The 19,052-nt window shown below is 32.4% G+C and overlaps 2 protein-coding genes across 3 annotated transcripts; one reads left to right on the top strand and one right to left on the bottom strand.

Annotated features, from left to right (window-relative positions):
* Positions 1 to 8,880: 8,880 nt before the first annotated feature.
* Positions 8,881 to 11,404, top strand: LOC133688799 (BTB/POZ domain-containing protein At2g24240). The gene is made up of 2 exons (XM_062108414.1): positions 8,881 to 10,393; positions 10,776 to 11,404. Exon 1 carries the CDS (start codon positions 9,042 to 9,044, stop codon positions 10,380 to 10,382), a length of 1,341 nt encoding a protein of 446 aa, XP_061964398.1. The 5' UTR covers positions 8,881 to 9,041; the 3' UTR covers positions 10,383 to 10,393; positions 10,776 to 11,404.
* A 1,391-nt stretch (positions 11,405 to 12,795) lies between these two features.
* On the bottom strand, positions 12,796 to 18,423 carry LOC133689819 (omega-6 fatty acid desaturase, chloroplastic-like). Of its 2 annotated transcripts, none has more exons than XM_062109876.1 (10): positions 17,978 to 18,423; positions 17,834 to 17,890; positions 16,589 to 16,831; positions 15,813 to 15,956; positions 15,555 to 15,706; positions 14,930 to 15,052; positions 14,639 to 14,816; positions 13,963 to 14,081; positions 13,318 to 13,432; positions 12,796 to 13,204 (listed from the first exon to the last, which is right to left on the bottom strand). In XM_062109876.1, exons 1-10 carry the CDS (start codon positions 18,017 to 18,019, stop codon positions 13,043 to 13,045), a joined length of 1,335 nt encoding a protein of 444 aa, XP_061965860.1. In that variant the 5' UTR covers positions 18,020 to 18,423; the 3' UTR covers positions 12,796 to 13,042. The 2 variants fall into 2 exon arrangements, with proteins under 2 accessions (XP_061965860.1, XP_061965861.1); XM_062109877.1 differs by having other exon boundaries at positions 16,589 to 16,827; positions 17,839 to 17,890.
* Positions 18,424 to 19,052: the final 629 nt, after the last annotated feature.

Genomic DNA, 19,052 nt, shown 5'->3' with positions numbered 1-19,052 from the left:
TTTTTTTTCTTTTTTTTTTATTCATTTATGATAATGTCTTATTGGAATATGATGATTTTGATATTTATGTGCATTTTTTACATGTTTTAATATATTCCAAAATTAAATGGTTGTTGCTATGAGGGATGGCAAATAAATTTGTAGATTGTAATATACAATGATTAAAATATACACAATTCTATTTATTGTTTATTTTTAATTAATTAAGATTATATTCTATCTCCACTAATTTACAGTTCTATTTAATCAGCACATGAAAAATAAAAAATTAATTATAATGTCAGTTGATTTTTAAAATGTATTTTTGTTTAAAAATATATTGAAATAATATTATTTTTTTATTTTTTACATTTATTTTTAATATCATATTAAAATAATTTAAAAATATCAAAAAAATATTAATTTCAAATAAAAAAATAAAAAAAATAGTAATATCACAATCATGTAATTGTTTTATCTTTACATGAGGGAAAATATTGATTAACAGATAGTGTTGTGATATATTGTTTAATCTTAAAATATGAAAACATAATTGAATTAAATTATATAGTTAAGGGACTGGATTGTAATGTTAGCCTTTTGTTTATGCCAAGTGGAGGCGGTGAGATTGCGGGGTTTAAGAGCTAATGGTATACTGACATGTAAATCCCAATACAATTGTGTGCTTTTTATTGGTTTGGGTGGAGGGATATTTTCGGTGTTTGCCCTTTTCGCGGTGGGACTCGGGCCCTTTACGAAGTGTGCTGCACTGGTATTAGTGGGCCCAGCATGGAAATTTGGATGGCCAGGAGTTATTTTGGTCAATTTTATAATTAGCTTAGCTTTATTTTCCCATATTATATATATGAACTCTAAAAAATGCTAGTTTGTGATTAATAAAATTAAAAAATAATAGTACATGATTTAATAAATGATGCTCTGTATATTACAATACACATGAACAATTAACTAATGCTAAGTAATTGATAATTTGGATAACTAATTTTGTTGCAAGTGGTTGGTAAACGAGCTTATCAATCATAAGGTAAATTAGAGTGACTTTCAGCTTTAGAAGTTTTTAGTATTATAGTTTTTGTTTTTAGATATTTTTTAAAAGCATGTTTGTTTTAAAACGGTATCAATTTGATGTGTTTTTTTTGTTTTTCGATGATTTTAAAATGTTGATGTCAAAAATAAAAGAAAATCTAGAAAAAAATTATTTTAATGTGTTTTTAAATAAAAAAATACTTTTAAAAAGCACATTATATCACAATACCAAATATATACTAAGATTCTCGAGCTATAAATAATAGCTTGAAGACAATTAAAATAATTATTATGATAATAATAATAATAATAGAGTTCATTTTTTTTTCTGATTAGCAATGCATTGTTTGCTATTTCACAACACAAGTTATATGCGTGTTTTAATTTTAAGTGTTTTCCTACTCAATAATTTAGTTTTTGAATCGGAGTTTCCAGCAAGTTTTTGTTATTCTACTCCTTTTCTTTTTTAATTCACTCATGGTTTAAACATTGTAAAATGGACTAAGACTATGATAAATGGCATGTGGAGTACTTAATAAGTTAATGTTGAGGAGCAAGCTATAAAAAAACAGAAAAAAATCTGATAAATCCTTATGTTTTGGAAACATTGAAACATGTTTTATATCTAATATGACACTGAATTCTTTAATTATCCAACATCTACCTATAAACTATGTGCATAATTCCAAATGATCCTAGATAAGTGCATGTATAATGATTTTGCATAATAATAGGTTAAAAATCAAACATAATCCAAAACACAAAATTAAAATGGCATTTAAATATTTTTATTTGACTTTTTGTTATCCGATAAAGAGTCTGGGTTTTGGAATATTTTTATTTGACTTTATAAGTATTTTAATAAAAATTATAGGATTGTGTGTAAAAAAATAAAAGGGAGAGAAAAATCATAAAGAAAAAAAAGATCAAGTTAGGCCCAAACGAACCTGGATTAACTTGCCTGGGCCTGGCCTAGATGAGTAGAATCATTTGTCCAAAGTCTTTTTTTAGTTGGTATATAAATTGCTCCTTAATTAATTTTTAACATTTACACATGTTATAAATTGACTTAAAAAATTCAAAGTGTCGTAGAAATAATAATAATGTAACTTTTCAATACAATTCACTTTTAATAAAACTATCCAATCATACACCTTGTCATCATAACCACTTTTCCTCTATTTGGTGGTAGCTCCCTTGCGAGGAGATGTTTTATGAATGAAGTTCTCCAATCACCATCCTTCACTAATATCGGTATGGTCACCATTAGGGGCGGAGCTAAGATTATTTGTTAGGGGTAATAAAAAATAATATACCAAGATATAATATTTGTTTTAATTTATTGTACATGAGTTGTAAAAAAAAACCTACATGATTTAGTTTTATTCAAATAACTTATTACAAATATATAATAACCTTTATATAAGGTAAAAAGTTTGGAGCAATACCAAATTGAGTCAAAGCAATGAAGTTAATTTCATCTTCATGATGTATCCATCACTTTAATGTTGTTGGTCTTTATACCTATCAAATATAAACATACAAAGTATATAAGAAACATTAGCTAAAGCGAAGCATTATTTATGTTTGATAAACTTTGAAATATAGTAAAAAATAATAAAGAATGATTCTTACATATTTATTTTAATTGTGCTCGTCGTTCTTTCATAGAATAGAAATCATCGATTATCATATCAATTGTGAATCTTTCAGCAATTTCTTTTTCTATATAGACAATCAAATAATTTGCAAGAAAATCATCTTCCATTCGATTACGAAGTCTTATTTTAACAATCTTCATCGCAGAGAAAGCTCGTTCAGTATTTGCTGTCAAAACAGGAAGAGTCAAAATAAGCCGAATCAACCTGTCAACTAGTGGATAAATTGTTGATTTTTCTATTTCAACCAATCCTTGACATAAATCAGCAATTAATGACATGCTCTTTAACTTTGGATGATTAGGTACATCAAGCTTATAATGCTGCAACTGAAGTCTCAAATGAACCTTTTCTTGGTCAGAAAAATCTTGAGAATAGAACTTGTCAACAAATAAGTATATATCTTCAACATTGAATAATTTATAGCTATTTTTAAAATCTAAAATTGTGCTCAACTTAAAAAGCTCGATCGCCTGCTCATTGAATCTATTATTTAGCTCTTACAATTGTTGATCAATGATAGCTGTAAATATATCAACTCGGTAGTAATGTTCAGCTGTTACTGATTTTTGTTTACAGCGAGATCGTCCCACACTAGAAAAACAAGCATCCATATCAGGAACTTCAATGTCTTGATGTTTACAAAATGATGTCACTTCTTCTAAAAGAGTTTTCCAACCATCATCTCTTAACTTCTGAATTAAATTTTTTGTGGTAGTCACCAAATGGATAGAATTTAAAATGTCTTGAGATTTATGTTGCAAGGCTTAGCAAAGCACATCAGTAATTCCCATAACATCCTTCATTATATGTAAGATGAATGCAAAATCAAATGACATTAGCAACTTAAATGAAAAGGCCGCATCACCACGTTGAGAATAATTAGATCCATCTAAAGCAATGTTTTCAAGAACCAAGCAAGTTACCCCATACTTTTTTATTAAACTGCAAATTGATTTGAAGTGCGAACTCTATATGCTATCTCCAGGTCGTTGCAAACCACCTACTTGATTAACTCCTTTACCCGTTTCAATCTCACCAATATCAACTAAATGTTCAATTATAGCTGCTTGAAAAGCCTGTAATTCATCATTACGCTTACAAGAAGCACTAATAATGTTAATAATAAAAATCAAATTCTGAAAAAAAGTGTAAACATCAAATATTTCTCTAGCTGCAACAATAAGAGCCAATTGTAATTGATGAGCTAAGCAATGTGCATAATATGCATAAGGGCAATCATTAATGAATAAAGCTTGCAAACCATTCCATTTTCCACGCATATTATTAACACCATTATACCCTTGGCCCCTAATATTTTAAACATCAAGATTGTGATGAGATAAAACAAAGGAAATCTCTTCCTTAAGAGCTGCATTAGTTGTATCTTTGACATGAACTATATTCAAAAATTGTTCTCGTATAAATCCACTTCTATCAACAAACCTAATAACAAGGGTCATTTGCTTTCTTCTAGATTCATCTCGAGCTTCATCAACAAGTAAATAAAATCTTACATCACCAATCTTACGACGAATTAAAGATTGAACATTTCTAGCAAAGACATGTAAAATTTCCTTTTGAATTTGATGTGAGGTGTATTTAACATTTTATGGAGCATTACCCAAAACAAGAGCACCTACTTGTTCATTGTATGATGTTAAAAGTTCCATCATTTCAAGAAAATTACCTTGGTTTTTTTATTCTGGACGTTCATCATGCCCTCTAAAAGCACATGCTTAAAATGTGAGCCAACGAACAATATCTATTAAAGCTTTAATATGCAATCGATTATTCAGAATTTCTTAAGTAGTTTGCCTCTTAACTACCTTCTCAATATGACATGACTGGTTTTTCAAATTTTCCAAGCAGCTAGTAACAAATCTATGAGCTGAATTTGGACCTTCTCCCATATGAGTAAAAAAAAGCACATCGTTCCTCATTATTAACTTTCTTCAAACAATTAAATTCTTTAACAATAAATGTGTCTGATCCTGGCTTTCCAGATGGTTTACTTGGAAATAAATAGCAAGGGAAACAAAATGCAGCATTTTTCTCTGAATATTCAAGTCACGAATAACTTTTGAACCAATAAGACTGAAATCGATGAAGATGTTTTTTTACTAGTCAGCGGATATCCATATATCAAAGGTTGATATAGCCACAAATTAATGTATGCCCTTCGAATTTCACCTTGTTGATTAACCAGGTATTCTCAAATTTGAGGATGATTGCTTGGATCTCTAATTAAATGAGTAATGTCGATTCTAGTAAGAGGCTGCTCACTAATCAATGCAAGTTCTTTGTAAATTGAAGCACATTGAGGCTGCTCAACCATAACTTCAACATTACATATTGGAGTTGGTTCACTAGACTGTGAGTTATCAATATATTTTTTTTTCAAAAAATGAATCAATTCTTTTTATTTTGTTCATGGTTAAACCTAAAATCAAAATATATATTGAGATAAAAAAATTGATAATTTTGGTAACTCTGCTAAAAATAAAACATAAAAAAAATCATTCAAGCATAATCAAAACAAACCAATAAAATATATCTAATTAGTTACAAAAAAAATTACTATAACAAGAATTTAAAAAACAATTGTTGAATTACGTGGAAAAGATAGACATTAATAACTTTATATTTTATATTAGGGTTGTAGTCTACAGGGAGACAAAAGACAGCAAAACACATTAATAACTTTATATTTTTTTTCTTTGCACGTAGGCACTATTTAATCAAGAAAAAGTCTTTACATGACACCTTTTTAAAAAATATTACAGCACCTAATATTTAATTGCAAAAAAAAAAAAGAAGTCTTGCAAGGGCCTTGCCCCCATCATTCCACTCCTAGTCACCACTATATATATATATATATTTCCTCTCATATGTTGAGATTTTTTAGTAATTCAATCCACATATCATGAGGTTGGTCAACTAGATTATTACTTGTTAGTTTTGAAATGAAGTAAGCCTCGTCATGTTTTTTTTTTTTTAAGAACTTGAAGATGAAGATTAAACTTTTCCTTATATTTCTTTGAGTAGATATGCCCTAGCATCTTCTATTGGTATTTGATCGTAGAAGGTTACTTAGCTTCAAATTTTTCTTGGCATTGTCCCAGCAATAAGCTAATTGTCATTGTACACTTAAAGGGAATACATATCAAGGCTTTATGCTCGCCAAGAAGACAGACATCAAAGCACTTGCATGATGTGCATTGACAGGCTATGGAACACAAACTCAAAGGAGAACAGAACAAATCAGAACACTTTAGATCCATCGACTAATCTGTCTTAGGTTTTAAGATAGCTTCTAATAATGACATCACAGAGCAGAATTAACAACTTGATTATTTTTTGACAGAAACCAGGAAGTTCCTTTATCGGGTATCAATCATAATCCATAACCCTCTTTCTAAGCTAATTTGGATGCTCTTTGACTCATTAAAGTTGCCATGCCGTAAGCCATACCAACTATTTTTGACATGGATTATATTAATGCTTTGGTAAACTTAGATTAGCAGTAAATTCACTCTGATTTTTCTTCTCAACACAGCCAGCTTTCAAGTGGATAGGGTCACGAATCATGTTATAGGAATGATTCAGGTCAATAATTTACGAGTCCTGTTCTTAATGTGTTAGGCGCTTGAGCACTGAAGGCATTCAAAAGCATCATCAATGATCACTGATTTATGTCCACCCAGCTCATAAATTGAAATGAAGATGGATTAGCGACTCATCTACTCAAACCGTTCTTCAGAGGGGATTAATGGTGGAAGAAATAGTTATCTGAAAGGTCACACTTTCAGCAGATGAACAGAGAAGAGCAGTAAGTTTGACAATTCGGCTTATTATTAGTTTTTTAGTGTCATAATGTGCCGCCCACGATCTGTGAAGCAATCACATACAGGGTTCGTAAAGTCCAGCAGCAAAGACAGTTAGCAAAGCCACATTTTAATGCGAATAATGTGTGGACGACTGCCCTTACAACTTTTAGTTCAATAACTAGCTATTTTAACCGTGATTTTGCAACGACTCAGATTTTTTAAAAAATAATTATATATGTAGGTTTTTTAAATATATTTTTATATATAAAAAATCTATAAATAAATAAATAAACCTTATATATATAATTAAATAAATCAAAAACTATATGTGTTAATAAACAGAAAAAACCATTAACAATAACTAAAAATTAAATTGAAAAAACATAAGAGATAATTATATATCAAAATATTTAATTTCACAAGATTAGATATTTTTCCAGTTGTGTTTGCTGAATTTTTTTATTAAAATTATTTTTTTTTCAGTCAAACGATAATAGAAATAGACAAACATATTAAATTGATTGAATAACATAAAAGGATAAATAATATCATGTAAGAATACACGTATTATAAATATTATCTGAAAATAAATATTTTTTATTTTAAAAAATAAACTTCATACATACAAACGATTAAATAAATGATATAAAAAAATCAAAATAATATTCTAAAAAATTAAATACATGCAACACTATTAAAAAAAATCTTTATCCAAAAAATGTTAAATATGCAAAAAATTAATTCATGGGATATTAATTGAAACATATATTTAAAAATTATTTTTTAAAAAAGACATTAAAAAAATATAAATTTCTAAAATAAGCAATATTAGAAGAAAAAAATTATAGCCCAAATGTTATAACTTAACTCGTCAAATTAGAGAGCTGAGCCATTGACTCAACGAGATTTAATAATTTTTTTTTCTTAGATTTATACTCAACCTCTCTCTCATATACAAGCCCGCGAGCCTAAGCTTGGTTTTATTTTTTAAGGGGTGGATGACCTTTTTTCTTGAAATAAAAAGCAGGTGATAGACTGATGATGTGTCGTCGACAAGTTCATATTTTAATCATCATAGTAATGGTTGAAAAATTAAGGTAATGCTTATTTTTTTTAAAAATAATTAATTATTAAATCAACCCAAAAACACTTCACTAATATCTTTAGAACACTTATAAATCAATTTATCAACTCAAAATATTCAGAAAGAGGTTAAAAAATTTGAAATCAAACCTAGTTGGTTTTGACTTTCTCGACTTTAATCTGTTTTTTCAGACAATATTGAGAATTTAAACAAGTTTTTAATTGATTTTTCTTATCCAAATTGATATGTTTATTAAAAAAAATTGCAATCTTTGATTTAAATTTAAACCTAAAATGGGGATCATTTTCCCACTTGAACCAACACAACTCCCAATAATTTTCCTATTTTGACTTTGAAGGCAGGGAAAAAACCTCTCTTTTGAATGATTCTTCAATTCCTAGTTTGAGAAAGGATTTTTTCACATTATTAATTTCATGGCAACAGACAAGAACCTTCATTAATGCATTAGTGGAAGAACTAACAAAAAAAAAACAATTAGCCTCTTCAGAAAAGTCTTATTTTTCGTGTCATATTACCAATAAATGAGACATTAACATACCCCACAACACACGCTTTCTCTTTGTTGGTCAAGAGAAGAGCTGATTTTCCCCTAGTGGTGAACAATTCAGCAAACAAAATTCCTCTTCATTAATCAAAGGCAAGATTAAATGTACATTCATCATGAGATCAGATCGGACGATCACCGTTCATCCATTTTGATACAAAACACAAGGAGGGAACAGAACCGAGACGGAGCCCACCATTATTTATATTTATATAAAGCTCAGCAATGTCTGCTCCTTCTACAGGAAGACCAAAGGAAAGGCAGATAGACGTGGAAAAACAAAGAGAGAGAGAGAGACATGGAGAAAGCAATGTAAGAGAGAGAATTGGATATATATTAAAATGAACCGATATTTCTTGAAGTCCAACAGCTTCAATTTTCCAATTCCTCTCCACCGAATCCCTCAAAATTGAGAACCCACCTCTAAAAACCATCCCTCTTCAAAACCCAGTTCTTATTTTCTCTTAATTTCATCAATTTTCGATCTTTTTTGTAATCACTGCATCTCCCCTGTTTCAAGCTCTGTTTTTACTCAAGTTCTGGTTTCATGAACTTCTCTCAGTTCCAAAATGAGGCCTTTTCATTCATGTGTTTATAGCTTTCTATTTCTGCTGTCTTTATGATCTTGTCTGTTTTGGTTTCTTCTTGAATGGGTTAATTTTGTCCTATTTTTAGCTCAAGTGCTCAACCAAAACAAATTCAAATTATAGAACACGATCCCCCAATTCCCTCTAACTTTCTTGTTGATTTTTTTATCCATCTCTGTTTTTCAAATTCTATACACACTCTTACTCCTCCAGTTTTCCTTTCTTTCTACTAATATCAAATTTCAAACCTTCTCTCTTTCAAAATTCTGCCTCACAAAACTTATTTTCACTATGAAAATCCCCAAAGACAGAGTTAGATTCAATGTGGGAGGCAGAGTCTTTGAAACAGCCTCAACAACGTTAGCCAATGCAGGCAGAAACTCCTTTTTTGGTGCATTATTCAATGAAAACTGGACCTTAAAACAACCAAATAATGACTCGTTTTCCCATTGTGAATTCTTCATTGATAGAAACCCTGATTGTTTCTCTGTTCTCCTTGATCTCCTTCGCACAGGCGACCTCAATATCCCTCCAAACATCCCTGAAAGACAACTCTACAGAGAGGCCTCCTTTTATGGTTTATTAGACCATGTAAGATCAGCTAAATGGGGCCAATTTGATGGCAACAGGCTCCGCCATTCGCGGTCTGTTACAGGACAGGCACCGGGGGATGGGACCGCGATTCGTGCTGGTCCTGATGGTGGCTGCTGTGTGGCTCATGGTAGTGTTGTTCATGTTTATGATTGGATTATGGAGGAGTACCCTCCACTGAATCTTGATTATCAAAGAGTCAATGATGTTGGTTGGGTAGATGGCGAGAGCATAATTATTAGTGCTTGTGAGAAATTAGGCCGCGGGGACGGAGGGATGGGGTTGTTTAGTAAGAGTACAGGAGAATTGAGGTATAAGTTTCAGGTTTGCCATGAGAATCAAGTGAAGAGTTTCACAGCTGGGGCTTTAAGTACTAGTTCTGATTATAAGATATTTAGTAGTTGTAAAGGGAGGAGTAATGAGTATGGGATTGGGGTTTGGGATCAAGTTACTGGAAAACAGATTGATTTCTTTTACGAGAGTCCAGGATGGTCATTAGGTGATGCTGATAAGTTGCAATGGTTGAATGGGAGCAATTGTTTGTTGGTGGCTACTTTGTTTCCTAGAAAAGATAACTGCTACATTAGTATGTTGGACTTTAGGGATAAGAGGATGGTATGGTCTTGGTCTGATTTTGGCGCTCCTATAACTGTGGACGAGAAGCGAGTGCGAGATGCTATAGCTATGGAGGATAATAATGCTATTTGTGTGGTGAATGAATATGAGGATTTGGGGTTTATGGATTTGAGAATGAATGGAGGGAGTGTGAGGTGGAGCTCAAGAAGTCGGATGATGAAAGGGAAACTGTCTGATGAGCCTTGCTATCCCAAACTGGCTTTACACGAGGGGCAGTTGTTTTCATCTATGGATGACTGCATTTCTGTGTTCTGTGGTCCTGATTGGGTTTTGACATCTAGGCTTCGCCAGAGTTATGGAGGTTCAATCTGTGACTTTTCAATTGGTGGGGATCGGCTCTTTGCACTTCACAGTGAGGAAAATGTATTTGATGTATGGGAGACTCCACCTCCACCAATTTCATGATCCAGGATATGGTATGCATGGTTTCATATCTATGCTATTATATCCTCTTATATATGGTTTTACTCTCCTTTTCCCTTTAGATTATAGAAAGAGATAGAAGATGAATCTTCTTAGAAATTACAGCTTAAGGAACCTTGAAATAGAGAGCTCTAATAGTTGTGTGTGTGTACAGATTATAACTACCATATAATTTAGAGTGCTGAATCTGTAAGGGTTATGTCCATTGTCACAGAAATGAAACGGATTGCTTATTATTACAGAAAAGAAACTGATTGTTCAGATGCTGTAGTGGCACATCTTGGAGGATCATGTGATCATTGAATGGTGTTTCCAGAAATGAATATGTTGGAACTTTCCTTAGATATCCTAATGGCACATCTGTTTGCTTGGCAGGAATGTGCATTTTATCATTTAGGCGGTCGACTTCCACAGCTAATTGTTCTTGTCTTTCATTTTTGAACTGCCCCAAGGAGGTCCTTTTATATTCTTCTTTTCGTTTTGACCCTCTTCCTCTTCTGTTCTTTTGACCCCTTCACAAAGTTCACAACTGCTTGTTTCCTTCCTCTTTAGTTGTAGTGTTTCTCATTGGTCTCTTGAGATCTCATGGATTGCAGATCATACAGTGTCTGTGTATGTGCATAGAGGGATAGGCATAGATGCTCTTTGCATGTGAGCAGTTGCAACAACTGAATGTCTCAGTAGATTTGCCATCACTTTGCAAAAGTTCAGCTATTGCCTATTGCTTTATATCAGGTGGAGCATGATCAGTTGCTCTTTGGTTATTATAATATAATAACATCATGTAATACTAATCCAGGAATAATTTGTTCTCTCTTTCTGCTAGAATAAGTTTCTAACTTCTATGGAAGGAACAAATCCCTAGTATAGAAGCCCACCCACGAATGGAAATTGGATCCTCATTCGGTTTTATATGCTTCTGTCAGAGCTTTTTCCATGTGAGCAGGTCAAACTGCACACTATGCTTTTTATGTATAAAGTTGATGAACCTTGGCTTTGGTGCAGTGTCATTGTGATGTTCTGCATTATGGTCTTCAGCACCACCGATCTTTTTCTGGTGTACTCAACATGCAAATTAAGGGAGTATTTTAACTCTAAAAAGGATTGGAGGAAAGTAACACATGTAAATAAAAAAATATTAAGAAAATAGCAAAGTTTAAATACAATACTGTTAACAAATATAACCGTTATTTTTCTTTTAATTTAACTAACATGTATAAAAAATCAATCCAAGATTTTAAAAAGATTCAATAACAAAAAATAAGATTTAAAATTTAATGGACAAGAAAAAATGAGTCATTGAGAACACACATAACTCTGTTTTTGACATACTCAATACAATTTCAAAAACCTTGACAAAATGATTCTAACCATATCTTAAAAGATCACCAAATATATTATAAATTGTTAGGGGTTTTATTAGGGTTTAGTTCCTGCAATGTTGCAATGTGTAATTATATATAAATTGTTAGGAGTTTTATTAGGATTTAATTCTTTCAATGCTAACGATATCAAATGTGTTAAAAAACAAAGCTTCAATGACTTTTTTTTTTATCTTCTCTAATTTATCTCTCTTACCATATTTTCCTATCTCTTTTTTTTTTTTGATCATTGTATCTTAAATCTCATATTTTAATATTGAATATTCATAAAATTTTAGATTAATTTTTATTTAAATTAATTAATTTGCAAAAAAAAAAAACCATTTTCAAACATGACTAAATAACAAAATTTCAAGTTAATTTTTATTTAAATTAATTAATTTATAAAAAAAATTCTTGAAACATGACTAAACAACCCTTATTTCAAGAAATAGTAGCAATTGTGTATAAAAATATATTTTAAAACACAATCATTAACTTGTATACAAAAATGATATTTTTAAACATGCTGGCATTCAAACTATACTATTTTTCAAATACAAAAATATATTTTCAATAGTCCCAAAACTTTTAGCAAACAACATTATTTAAAAAAAAATCCAAATTAAGGATCATCTCCCAAAGCCTGCCTCTAATACCATTCATAAACTCGAATTTCCCTTGTATTATTTATGAACTGTTCAATAGTATACGTTACTATATCAAGAGACTTTTTTGTGCTTCATGGTTGTCAATGTCTTAAATTAGATTCCACAAAATGGAATAACAAAAGGGTGTTTGACCCTCTCCCTCAATTGTCGTCATACAGAACACAACCTAATTTATATGTTACAACTTGTCAAAATTAAATCCAATGTCAGCTACACATATTTACTTGTAGAAGAAAGATACCCTTCAGAATGAGATAATTGTCTGTTATTTTATTATCAGAGCCAACCATTTTTCAACATGAGCTTGTCCTATAGGACCGTCTTTCACCACAAGAAGCAGGGAATGGTTGGCATAACCAAAACTAACAATCAAATGGCACTCCACTTTATAATATTTTTTTTTCTTATACAAAAAAGCAAAAGTGAACTTCCAGGGAGCTTCTTCATTGAGATTATTACTCTCTAGTTTTGATTAGAAATGTGAAATAGAACGGTTCAAAATCAGCAAGATCATGTAAAAAACTGGGATGGCATACCTAATTTGACCCAGTATAGAAAGGTAACAGATAAGAAAGAGCCAAAGACAACAGACATGACGAGTCACAAAAAATCAAGCATAATCAGGCATCACTCTTTTAAGGAATGCGACTGGTTGAGATTCTTCAGGAGCAAGCTGGTCAAAAGCAACATAGTTTTCCTCCTTATCATAAACATGGCACAATGTCATTATTGTCTTCATCAAACGCCAATTCCATTTAGCCTCATTCAAATACTGTTAACGAGGCGGATAAAAACTAGGTTAAGGTTCATACATATACAAATGCTCATAATTAATAGAAAGTCCACTCTAACAAACAAAATGCAAGGCATATTGATTGCTCATACCTTTCCCCAGTTTTCTTGAAGAGATTTATGAGCCATCCGTAGATTATAGTGTGGTATCCTCGATGAAACATGATGGGGTATGTGTACATTGATATCATGACATAGGATCTCAATCCTGTAGGGTGGGAAAACAGCACTTCAGTAATCTATCCATGGTAACTATTTTATCATAAGCGGCAGCTCCAGTAAATAAAACAAAGGAACATTTTAAACCATGCCAAACTGCATTGATCTGAGGCAAGTTCAGGCTTGTAATAGACTTTTAGCCCACATATACTTATTTTATACATCACCTCTATCAACTTTCTAAGGATCTTGTTTGAAGATAAAAGATAACATCAGAACTTTCCTAACATGTAGTCATTATGTGAAGTAGTACTGAAAAAGAGCACTTTATTAAATGACAGTCGATGACAAATCTCTGACCTCCCACAGTCAAAAAAATTACTAGGCCAGGCAAGCAACAATTTGAGATGCTTTTAGAGGGAGAATCAAACAACTCAAAACTATGTAGGCTTATGGAATTAAATCAAACCGAATCTACCATCTGACGGCTTCGGTTTATAAAATATATCAGAAGTATGTCCCATCAAAGAGCAAATAACTACCATGAATAGAAATAATCTGAGCAGAGAAGATATATACCAACTGGGGTAATCACAATGAACTGTTCCATTAAGCTGGGCCTGAGCCGCATTCCACTCATCTGAAGATTTGAAAGGGATGTGAGGAGCTGTATGATGCACCATTGTGAAAGTACTCATCTACAAGAGTCAAGAAAACAGACCAATAAGACACTGGGATAGATAAAATGCCATTCAGTAATCAAGTTGATCGTTTTCTGGAAGTAATAAAAAAAATACAACAGCATATCACCAGGTCAAAGCATTGATTGACCCATAGGAAAACATATAAAACCCTGCAGTTATGTACGATGCACTAATATTTTTTCTCAATTGTGAAATGGGCCAACAAATTAAAGGTATTAATAAACTTATTGTTTAAGTTCCAGACACAGGAGCATAAACTGCAGTTGACAAAGGAAATGCACTGGGAGTGAATAGTTATCGCACAGTTTGATTGAATCTTTACATCACAATTCTATGAACAAAGCATGTGTTTTATGAGGAAAACAATTCTTATTAACTTCTAAGAAAGACCTATTTGAAGTAATATGCTTAGGCATTGAACATTTCACCGTTTGATTCATAATATGCATTCCAGCTAATGATTTCATGGCATAAAAGAACTGGTGTGGATGGTGGCAATCCAAAGCATAGTGCGACATCATACAACCAACGAAGACCAGCAAGTAGCATACCCAGAAGTGATAGCCTAACCATGGCATTAACCAGAACTTGATCCATCCCATGATCCCTGCTTTATAGATAATCAAAGGCCAACCAACTGCCATAAACCCAAAAACGCATGCTAAACTTATCTTCACCCTTTGGGTTTCATTTGATCTGAACTTTTTTAAATCGAAGTGCCATATCAACCTGTTTGGATGCTTTATGATGTTAGGACAATTGTATATCAAATTAAAGTGCATAAAGCTCACAAAGTTACAAGCTCTGATTCCCAAATAATTCTTCTATAATTGGTACCATACCAGTGACCTATAGACATCCAAGGCCGAAATGGGCCATATCCGAATATAATTGCCTTGCGTAAAATAGGCGAGGAATCAAACTCTGCTTTCCAAACAGGATGCCAAGCTGTATCTTCCTCTAACCTGTAAATATAAGATGAAGCAGAGGAAGTGACAATTTAGAAGCTAAGATGAAAAACCAATGGTAATTGATCAATTTTAATAAAAGCAAGAACCGGCAGATTACCAAGCGATGAAATAATCATAAGCTACTGTGCAAATACATGCATGCAATAACACAGTTCTAACAGGGGGGAAGGGATAGGCATTCTTTAAATAGAAATCTAACATATAAATAATGAAGTTGCTACACATATCATTGCGTAATTATGTTCCCACAAGCACTGGATGCAACATTTTCCACTGCTTAATTCTGCAAAGAATGTAAGAAGAGACAGTAAAAATAAGCAAGTATGGTGCATTTTCTGTTCATTTATGCTACTCAATTTTTCAGTAGACAAGCTTCAAAATAAAGCATTCCTCCCCAGCATGAGAGAGGATGGTCTAACTACTGGAATAATTGGGACAAAACAAATGGAGTTTACTTCCACAGAAATAATGAAACACTAAAGAATATCATTAATACATGTTTGTTTTCGCATGATGCCTGTCGTGCTTAAACCTCCAGGGCTCATATGGGTAAATTAACGGCAGAAATGCCAGAGTTCCCACAATGTCTTCCACTAATTTGTTCCTTGAAAATGATTTGTGAGCACAATCATGGCCTATAACAAAAAACTTCATTGAGAGAGAAACAAAAATAAGAAACTGATGAAACTTGTAACATTGAAGCAAAAGAAACAAGATTATGGATAAGTAAAGACAAGATGTGAACAGAACTAACCCCAGTAACTGCAGTCCCTGTCCATGCCCAAGCAAAGGGAAGTAGATACCATGGGGCCTTTGAAATCATAAAGAGCCCAAATGCATATGAAGTGACTGATACTAAAACTGACTTCCATGCTTTCATATCATCAATCTCAAACACCTAAGAGAAAATAAGGAAATTAGTACTAGAGTTGTCATTTTTTGGGGGTCAAAGCTCATGTCCATTAAAGAATCGACAATAGCTCTTTGCTTAAAGGCATTCGAGGCCATTTCCTAATTGAAAAGAAAAAAGGTCATCGCCCAGTTATGATAGTGCACCTCACAGAAACAGAATCAAGATAAGGAAAATGTAGATACAGTCCCCTAATCCTTTAACTTTTTGAATGCACTGGCTGCTCTTAAACCTTGAACTTGTAAGAAGCAGTGTGGACAGGGCAATCCAGATTATCCCCATCAGAAAAACTTCTATGGTTTCTGGCTTCATTAAGGTACTCAGTAATCTTATTAGTTCATTTGAAATTGGCATTAGAAAGGTTGCCATAAAAAAGTGAAGCATCATTCAACATTCCATGGCATAATCCCTTCAAACCAGATGACGTGTGAAGGGCAATTATTCAAGCAGATAATTGACACAAAGAGCTGAACTTATTGCAGGTCTGCAACTATTCATATTAGCTCCGAAACTCCCCTAGTTGCTCAAAGTGGAAAAAATCTAAAATAGTGGACCATCTTCATGGAAAATAACACAGGCAAGTTGTATGCATGATGTAGCTGATTCTTAGAGAAGTTTACCTTTTTAGGGAGTGTATCCATGACATCCTTTAATGTAATGTTGTCAGGGAGTGGTTCTCCAATTTTCCTGAAGCCATAGCTTTCTGCCAGCTGTTTTCTATACTCTGCACTGTCTGCGGAAGATGGTGCCACTGGAGCAGCCACAGCTTGTACAGTTCTAGTTCTTCTCATGGGAATCAACCATTTCTTATGATTCTCTCCCTTCACAAGAAGCCTGTCCCATGTTAAATGCCAGTTGCCTGTCTATCAAAAGACGCAAGGATTATAAGTTGGTGATATCAAAAACAGGAAAAATATTGCATTCATTGATAGTCTAGTCTACAGGAATATAAGGCCAGTACTGTTTCAAAAAAGTTAAGCATTGTCTATGGTGCTGTATGCACAGCAGAAGCCAACAGAGATGCTCAAAAGAATTGTTCATAAATACTACCTGGATAGACATTCTAAAATCAGAACAAACGAGCCAAATATAAACCTATCTGAAACAAGCTATCCAACCGAAAATCAGGTTTGCCATGTTGAAAAAAATGGATAAATTAACTTCTCATAAAATTATGAAATTTAAATATAATTGCAGAACAAGTTTGAGCTGTTTACAGAAGGCAAATATGCGGGAATCACATAATGATGACTTCAGTAAAGCAACCAAATTGAAGAAATGTGTATGTATGGAGCATTTGCACAATTCACAACACCAACTCCAAAGTTGAATGAAATTGGAAAAGCACATTATGTGTGAAAGTCTCAAAACTTCAAGTCTAAATAACAAAGTGATTAGCGTGTTACCCTCTTATATTCATTATTTTTCAAGCTTTCTTTCAAGTTTTCTGTGCTGAACCGATTTCCTTTCCACTCTTTTCATCAGCTGAGTGCGAAAGAGATACTGATTCAAGTGAGCTCAAATCAAGGAACATGGGAGCTCAACTAGAGGTCAGTGATGAAATGACTAAACCAGCAGGAGGGGAGTTATAAGATGAGGTTTTTGTATGAATGAACACAAAGGTTCTTTGATGCCGAAGGGAGGCCACCGACTAGCTAAATTGTCAAGTATAAGAAAAATTTTAGTATTTCCAGTAATTAACATTAATTTTATATATGGAAACTAAAAATAAAGTTGAGAACTCAAATTGTAAACTAAAGAGATGCACCAGATAAATAAAACCTAAATCCCATTTAGCACAAAGACAGCTAAATTATCAACAAAACAACCAAATTGGAATAGAGAGACAGAAAAAGAGAGATTACCATACATGGAGCGGAATGGGTTGCAATCTTTTGGCTCCTTGTTCTTTGATGAGGACCCTGACAATCAAACCAAGAAACACCAATCACAAAAAATAACCAAAACAACAAAAACAAAGAGCCATTTTTAACACCAGAAAAGCATACCGTGAAGAGGAAAACAGAAGGGTCTGCAATTCTGCAAGCCATGTTTTAGCAGAAATGCAGGAATTCCAGCACAAAAGAAACCCCCTTTCCCTCTTAACAGGCACTAACTGGCCTTTCCCTTTGTTGGTTTGAGCCTGAATGGAACTGTGAAAGAAGAAAGAAAGGATGGGCTTTCCTTTCCTGTCCCCTCCTCTTCTATCTGGTTTTAAGACAAAAGAAACCGACCAAGAAATAGGGTTTCAGAAGTCGGTTCGTGGCCTTGATTTATAGTGCTAACAGCTAATAAAGAGAAGGCCGTCACTGTGTCTGTGGTCGCCCCTCGCCAAATGTTGTGGATAGAATTCCAGTAGCCCTGCTAGCCTTTGGTTCCTTCATACCTGCTTGTTGCATTTTTTCCTTCCTTTTTTGTACTATCCATGACACCCGCGTGGTTGTGGTTCATACAACGCAAAGGGAGTGTTAGGGAGTCTAGTATGGATGAATATCATCATGGTAGTTTATTTTTCGATTCATGTAAAAAAATTAATGAAACGCATAAAAAACTTATTTTTTTATAATAATTGATTTTTAGGTATATTTGTTTGTTGAAAAAAAGTTTTTTTTTATAAAGTGAATTTCAGGAAAGTAAATTTTAAAAATGTAAATTATTTTCCGATATTTGGTAATGTAATGGAAAATAAGTTGAAAAACACTTTCCAGTGTTTGGTTATGTCATGGAAAATGAACTGGAAAATAACTTATTAATGTTTTATTTTTTTCAAGTTTATTAAAATAATGAGAAACAAATCTTACAAATTAAAAATTTGAATGAGAATGAAATTAAAAAAAATATAATTTCATAAATTATCTCAAATAAAATAAATAATAATCAAAATATAAATATCAAATCTAAAAAATAAAAAAAATTGAAAGATGAAGAAATTAAAATAATAATAATTAACATTTCATAAATTATTTCAAATAAAATAAGTAACAATCAAAAGAATGAGGACCAGATTTGATAGATAAAAAAATTCAATTAAAAAATGATAAGGGAAAAGCAAATAATAATTATAAAAATAAGAACTAAAATTAA

The sequence above is a fragment of the Populus nigra genome, chromosome 3 (genome assembly GCF_951802175.1).
Source record: "Populus nigra chromosome 3, ddPopNigr1.1, whole genome shotgun sequence".
Classification (NCBI taxonomy): Eukaryota; Viridiplantae; Streptophyta; class Magnoliopsida; order Malpighiales; family Salicaceae; genus Populus; species Populus nigra.
Note: the sequence above shows the minus strand (reverse complement) of the source record. Positions and strands in the feature narration are given on the sequence as shown.